The sequence below is a fragment of the Apium graveolens genome, chromosome 4 (genome assembly GCF_009905375.1).
Source record: "Apium graveolens cultivar Ventura chromosome 4, ASM990537v1, whole genome shotgun sequence".
In the NCBI taxonomy this organism is placed as follows: Eukaryota; Viridiplantae; Streptophyta; class Magnoliopsida; order Apiales; family Apiaceae; genus Apium; species Apium graveolens.
The window spans coordinates 77,586,413-77,594,096 of NC_133650.1; the positions used below are offsets into that span (position 1 = coordinate 77,586,413).

At 33.8% G+C, this 7,684-nt stretch overlaps 2 protein-coding genes across 2 annotated transcripts; one reads left to right on the top strand and one right to left on the bottom strand.

The window, feature by feature from the left end:
• Positions 1-1,208: 1,208 nt before the first annotated feature.
• LOC141718650 (uncharacterized) lies at positions 1,209-5,778 on the bottom strand. The gene is made up of 3 exons (XM_074521027.1): positions 5,670-5,778; positions 1,638-2,005; positions 1,209-1,526 (listed from the first exon to the last, which is right to left on the bottom strand). Exons 1-3 carry the CDS (start codon positions 5,776-5,778, stop codon positions 1,209-1,211), a joined length of 795 nt encoding a protein of 264 aa, XP_074377128.1.
• A 946-nt stretch (positions 5,779-6,724) lies between these two features.
• Positions 6,725-7,324, top strand: LOC141718651 (uncharacterized). Its single transcript, XM_074521028.1, has one exon. The coding sequence runs from the start codon at positions 6,725-6,727 to the stop codon at positions 7,322-7,324; it is 600 nt and encodes a 199-aa protein (XP_074377129.1).
• Positions 7,325-7,684: the final 360 nt, after the last annotated feature.

The window sequence follows — 7,684 nt, forward strand, 5'->3', positions numbered from 1 at the left end:
ATCATCGTGGGTCGACTTCCTGGAGCGGAAAACTCCAGTATCGATTCATCATCTAGCTTGGATATTTCTGTAACATTATCTAGAGCACCATGATAGAAAGGTTATGGCTGGGTGACCGATGAGTATTGGAAGGGTTAAGCATTCAAAACGGTGTTTTAAAATTAAGTATCTCATAACTTCATCTCTTAATAATGACCTGAGAATTGAGTTTCCTTGAGAGGATAAAAGCCCTTAATAGTCTTTGCGAAAATATTTTATACAAGCTTTACCTTGGAACTTCATCTTCATGATGAACTTTTGAAAATTGATTATACTTTGAATAGTAGTTATCTCAAGTACTTTTCTGAAAAGATATATATATATATATATATATATTGAAGTATCTCGGAACTTCATCTTTCAAAACATATATCAAAGCATTATACATTATGCATGGTAAAGATTTTCAGAAAAATGTTAAGGCAAGGTTAGATATTTGAGATCACCTTGTAACGTTATTTTATATAGTTTATATAATGGAACTCTATGTATATTATGCATGGAATAGGATTTCAAAGATTTATGAAAAATATATATATCGAATATTTTGCGACTTTGTCGCATTAAGATATCAAACATGGTTCATATTTGTTTGACCAAGACTTTCATAAATACTATAAAAATGTACATATAATGTTAAACAGTTATATGCTATTTTGGTGGGATGTGTTGATCACCCTTGCTTATTTTATTTATCACAACAACAGCTAGGCGAGATGGACATGACCAAGCTCCCAATTCACGAACGGATAGGAAACGTTCCGCAGTTTCCTGTAGGCGTTGATGCCGCTGTGGCGGAGGTAGGAACTACCAATAGGCTAGGCTTTCAACTTTTGTTTTACCGGACTTATGTATTGTTATAATGGCAAGGAACATGTAAATTTATTCATAAATTCTTTTAAGGTGTAATAACTTATAATTTTTAGATCGTATAACTTGTACTATTTCGGTTCCATCTCTGAGAATATAACGTGTGGTATGTGTATATTACGGGGTCAGTACGCAGTAGGTAGTTGTTGATTCAAGATTAAGTGTTGATTAATAGAAATGGAACTCGTGACAACCCGGATCCCCGATCCCAAATTTTGGGATGTTACACATGAAGTAGAAGTAGACAAATTAACTTCTGTAACATAAATACCTGAATTAGAAGCGCCATCAGCCTTCTTCTACTGCAGATCCTCCAAAAAAAGCATGACAGTTTCTCTTCCAATGACCCGGTTTCTTGCAATAGTGACAAGTATTACCCTTTGTAACACCCCTCCAAGCTTCAAAGCCTGTTTGGGATCAATTTTAGGAGCATCAACAGATTTGGATCCCATCGTCTTCTTGCCTTTGCATTTACCTTTCCCTTTTGCACTCCCTTTATTCACCATGATTGTGGGAGCAGGGGACGCCTTCTGAATGTTGGTCTCAACGGTTTTTAACATAGCCAACAATTCATTAGGTGTCTTGTCTATCTCATTCATATTGTAGTTCATTACAAACTGAGCATATTTGTTATTCAAAGATTATAAGATTAAATCTATCTGGGCTTTCGGACCAATTGTGAAATCTAGAGTAGCAAGGTACTCCATATATCCAATCATCTTTAGAACATGCGGTCCAACCGGATCACAATCATTCTGTTTACATGCATACAAAGATTTCCTTTTACCAAATGTCTCTTGACGAGCCTGTCCTTCAAACATACGTTTATGATGCTCAATCATGACATAAGCATCCATATGCTCATATTGTTTCTGAAGCTCAGGACTCATAGTCACTAGCATCAAACAGGTGACATCCGTGTCATCATCTATATGCTTCTGATAAGCAGCCTGTTTAACACGCATTGCACCTTCAGGAAGAGGTTCAGGGCGAGGAACATTAATGACATGGAGCTTTCGCTCCTGCCTGAGGACTATCCTCAAGTTCCTTTTCCAATCAAAGAAGTTTGTTATTGTCAGTTTGTCCTTATCAAGGACTAATCACACAGAGAAGTTTTTTGAGTTGTTTGCCATTTGATATCTACAATATTAAAATGCATAAAATGAATTAGTCTACGGATGATCATTAAATTATGTTCAAGTGATTATTCATATATATTCACAATATATATCTCCCACTATTTTTATTAAATCAATAGCCCTGACTATTAATTTCGGAAAGAATATCTTCGATATCCTTTCTAGTGAGCCAGGATTCAAATTTCACAATGTTTTAGTTCAACTTTGGCTTTACTCCTAAAACATGATTCAATAAGGTAGAGAACATTTGTCAATTATATCAACTATATAACTTTTGGATAGTTCGGTGGAACAACATTTGTTCATATTTATCTAATAAATCTCGCTAAACTCCATGCATCTAAGTTCACAATCCTATTGTGGTAACTTAGTTAAGTCAAACCCAATAGTCAGAAAATATCAATATACTTCAATGCATCTCCCACGATAGATGGGAGTACTTCGCTCTGGCGAACCCACTCCTTATCAATCTAGGGGTTAACGCGTTGGACATATTAGAGGCATTTAAACAACTTAATATAAAGTTTAGAATATTGTTAATATTAAAACGATCATGATACCATCATTAAGAGATTCCCAATTTTCCCTTGAATGAAATACATCAAATCAATATTTGTCAATGGTTTGATTTCCAAATAGTGAGGGAGTCACAAAGGTCTCGCTTAAAACCCACAACCTTACAAGTTCAATGAACCCCCTTTTGATAAAATCGCCCCATATCAGAAATAAAGAAAATTTGTTTTTTTATTTCGTGTTTCTGTAACACGAGAATATTATGATCTTTTATTAAATTTTAAAATCTTGAACCGTTATAGATTTTATCTTGTTTCGCAGGCATGACATGGGTGATGTATCTAGTACATACATACATTTCTAATCTAATTAAGCATGAATTATTCTAACTACTCTACACATTCATTCATCAAATGATATATGTAAAGTGCAATAAAATAAATGTGGTAGATTATGGCCCCATCCTCTGTGATCTTTATCAGGATCATGATAAAGATCATGGTCAATCTAAGGTGTTTAAGTATATAAATACAACAATCTATTACATCATATGTCTTCTTGCTTTATTTGCTTCCTTGTATAACTTCCTTAGATCACCTCCAATGGACTCCTTCTTCTAGTCTTCAATTCTTCAAGTAGATTACATAACTGAATTATAAAAACCTAATTTAATGAACTTAAAGAAGAACTCGAGTTACATTCGAGATTTAATATTACAAGAATCAAAATGACATGCAAGTCGTATTTAAAAACCAAAACCACAAATTAAAAAACCATTAATCTAAGGGTCCAAAGGCCGTAACCATCCACCATGCTCAAACAACATATAATAATATAAAATATAATTTACTTATCATGATTAATCAAATTAATCATATCAATTGGAACATATCTTAAACACTTTTTTGGGCATCAAACTCCGTTGTGAGTTCGCGGGGGTTAGGGGCGCTAGCCTGTCCAAGGTTAGGGCGGGGCCACAAAAAAAAATCAGAATCAAAACAGAACCTTTATGCTTGATTCTTCATCTCTGTATCATCGTATCATATACATACAATGTGTTCTAGTCCCCTATTGTGTCCATACACAATTAATCATAACAACAGTCATCTCAGATCATCAACACATGCATAATATCTTCATATATATCATGGAAGATCATCAACATACATAATATCATCATATTTATCATGGACGATCATCAACACATGCATAATATCATAATATTTATCATGGCAGATTATCAACACATGCATAATATACAAATCGCATACATATAGTCATGGCGGATTGTATACATGATATTATCATCAAAATCAGTAAACACACAAACGAATTAAAACCTTTCGCAAGTAGCTCTGATAGCATTGTTGGGTTTTGGGGTATAAAAATACAGCGGAAACAATAAATAAAATAGTAAAAATAAAATAAATCAAAACCCACCGCAGGATCCATGAAAAAAACAATATTTAATACATGGATGAGATGTTTACTTTAAAGAGCTTTACGATTATGGTTGTCAAAAGGAGATCCTAGCTTTAATCGAACACCACATATTCCGCCTTTACGATCTACGCCGTAGAGGTATCCACACGAAAGACAGTACGGAGGAGGCGTATACTAGCACCAAGAACGAACCTATTCCCCCCTCTCTCTCTCACCTTTAGCTGCTAGGGTTTTATATTCTTATCTAATAAAAAACGTGACCCTAATTTTAGGCCTAAAGATGTTTATATATAGGGGCCAAAAATAGTCCTAACCCTAGTCCAAGTTAGAGTTCATTAAACTATGAACTTCTATTTATTTAATAATTAAGTCTAACTCAATTATCAAATAACAACTGAATTTCAGATTTAATAGTATAAAAATCTGAAATTCATTTATCCCATTAATTAAGTCCAACTTAATTAATAATAAATAATTCAAATTTCCTATTTAATTCAAATCCGAATTTGAATTAAATATTCCTCAAGCTTTCTTTGTGCGACCTTATAGGTTATTATTATGTTGGCAATAATTTAAATATCTCATATTTAAATTATAAACAATGAGCGACATCTAGTAATACATCATTTCTACCCAAGTAATAATAATTAAATCGGTGATCGATTAAACCTTTCTTGAATAATGTATAATGTAATATAATCCCTTTAACCAAATATTATAGATTAAACTCGAGGAATGTTATGTGTCACCCATTTCATGGTTTAATCCAGGTTTCCTTGATAAATGATTAGACTATCATTTCAAATCAACATTTGAGCACGGCGCCACGCATTTCATAGTCTAGCTCACACAAGAGGCAAATAATATCTCTCCAAAATTAGGAGGGTTAAATCCTTTCTAGATCATTCATATTTCTCACACGATTCCTAATATACCTGAAGTCCACTTTTATGATTACCTGGTCAAAGGCAACTTTTAATGTAATCAAAGTATATTAATCATCGTATAGAAATATAATGATTTCAAGTCAAAGGACCATTACATCATTATCACTGTGAGAATTACTTATGACACAACAAACGTGTAGAATCTCATATTGGGTCTATCAAGCACCATGTATATTGACATATGCCCATGTTTTCACCTTAAGTATCGCTATACCTATGATCAATGAGATGTGATTATTAGTCAACAAACACACTAGTCTTAATGTATTATTATTGTCTCTTAATAACAATACTCGACTAGGGATATTTGGGGATATCAATATTATTCACATAATCTCAATTCTAAGTCACATACTTAGAGATATAGATTCATGTCATATTCCAAGGACATTTATTAATCTGATATTTATATCACAGTAAATTAAGACTTAATAAATTATTAAAAGAATAATCGATAGAACATAAACATTAATAATCCAAATGTCATAAACAAAACATAATAGTGTCGTCTCTAGGGCACAAACACTAACAAAAACTTGTTCTCGTGGACATTCTAGTCTTCACGAAACTTGTTCTCGTGGACGTTCTAGTCTTCACGAAACTTGTTCTCGAGGGGCGCCAAATATTTGAAATTTTTTAAAAATTTCCCAGGAGGGACACGGGAATCCTCCAGGGGGCTCTGGGCCAACCTCCATGGAGGTTGTAGTCGGCTAGAGACCTCCATGTGGAGGACTCGGCCCCTCATGCTCTTGGTCGGCTATGGAGCCACCTTCATGATGGTCTTGGTCGGACGGGAGGTGAAACTCCTCCAAATTTTTTGTATTCATTCCCGTGGACGTTCTAGGCTTGTTTTGGTGATTGTTCTACTCTCATTATGGTGAACATTATACTCTTGTCTTGGTGAACGTTTTATTCTTGCTCTGGGGAACATTCTATACTTGTTCTCGTAAATATTTAACTCTTCACAAAACTTGTCTCTCTGAACGTTCCCGTAATCGAGTCGTGGCTATAGATGGCCATTAATGTTGGATCAAGAGCTTAACCTTGCTCTAACTCTAAGGTTTCCACTAATCATTATGAGTAGTTGTAATTAATCACTGAATTAAGACTAATGACTTGTGTTTACCCTTCATCAAGATTTCTTGGAGGACTGATATGATAAGTGATATTCTGCATTGCTTTATTCATTTATTATGTCATTTGCTATCGTTTTTTATGAAAAAATGCTTTAAGTCAGAATCATGATCTACTGGGAATCAGGATTTGCTAATTTTCAGGAATTGCATAGCGTCAGGATTTGCATCAAGATGAAGACAATATATGTCTTGCAGTCAGGATTATAGATCAAATTAGGATCTATTGATTTACACAGTCCCAATAATTGAGGAGTAGTTTAGTATTGGTTCCCAGTTTGTAGAAACGTAGCTGTTAATTGAGATATGTATAGAAACATGATAAATATCTTTTGACATATCTTGTAATTTATAGAGAAACTGTGTATTATATAAACAATAAATATATTATCATTGTTTATAAGCTTTTACACGAGTATCACTGTAACCTAGTAGCTCTCAAGAATATCAGAATATCTTGACAGATTTTTGTAACAGTTTATATCAGAATTAATAAACTGTTATTGATTTCATTGAACTTACATCCTGATTTCGATTTATTGATATAATTGTATCCAACCCCCTTAAATAATTATATCTTTACTGGGTAACAAGTGGTATCAGAGCAGTATAACTTTATTTTAATTAGAAAAGATCAAAGATGTCAGGAAGTAAGTATGAAAGCATGAAGATCCCAATCCTGAAGAAGGCTGACTACTCGACATGGAAAGTGAAGATGTTGATGTTTCTTGAATCTATTGATGATAGCTATGTTGATATAATCAATGATGGACCACTCTATCCTGAGAAGGTTGTTCCAATGACACCAACTGATCCTGAACACTATATAAGAAAGGAAAAATTAGAATGGTCAGATGTTGAAAAAGTTACAATGCTTAAAGATACCAAGGTCAGGAATATTCTTCATAATCATTTGGACAATATTATGTCAAATAGGGTTATTTTTTGTAAAACTACCATAGCTATATGGGATGCACTGAAATCTCAATGTCAAGGAATATTAGAAATCAACAAGAATAGAAGGGTTGTTCTTATTCAAGAGTATGAACAGCTTGAAGCAAAGTCCGATGAAACCATTACTGACAGTTATGACAGATTCCTGACACTGTTGAATGATTTGTCATTAGTTGGAAAGGAATATGACAAGAAAGATTCTAATACTAAGTTTCTAAGGGCTCTTCCTGAGGAATGGGATATACTGATATCTATCATCAGACACCAGTATGATTTAGATCAATAGTTATTGGATGAAACCTATGGGATGCTAAGAATCCATGACTTGGAAATTCAACAGAGGAAGAATAGGAAATGACACAAGATGAAGTCTATTGAACCGAATGCTGAAATTCACAAGTTCAAGGAAAATACTAGTTATAACTCAAGGAGAAGAAATATTGTTGAGATATCAGATATGAGGATTCTGAGATAGATCCGGATTATCCTCAAGTAATTCAGATGCCTACAATGTTGGTGAAAGGATTCAGGAGGAGGAGATTCATAAAAACACAGAAAAAATGTGGTTTCAACAAGAAGTATTCTGGTGATGACAAAGGAAAGTTCAGGAAGAATGAAAGTCAGTATTCTAAGGGAAGAAAGTTTG

Coding starts and splice junctions, on each gene's coding strand:
- LOC141718650 (XM_074521027.1), bottom strand. CDS start 5,778: ATGAATACAAAAAATTTGGAGGAGTTTCACCTCCCGTCCGACCAAGAC. Junction 2,006..5,669: donor GCCGAGTCCTCCACATGGAG/GTCTCTAGCCGA, acceptor CTGTGTGATTAG/TCCTTGATAAGGACAAACTG. Junction 1,527..1,637: donor GTGATCCGGTTGGACCGCAT/GTTCTAAAGATG, acceptor AAATATGCTCAG/TTTGTAATGAACTACAATAT.
- LOC141718651 (XM_074521028.1), top strand. CDS start 6,725: ATGTCAGGAAGTAAGTATGAAAGCATGAAGATCCCAATCCTGAAGAAG.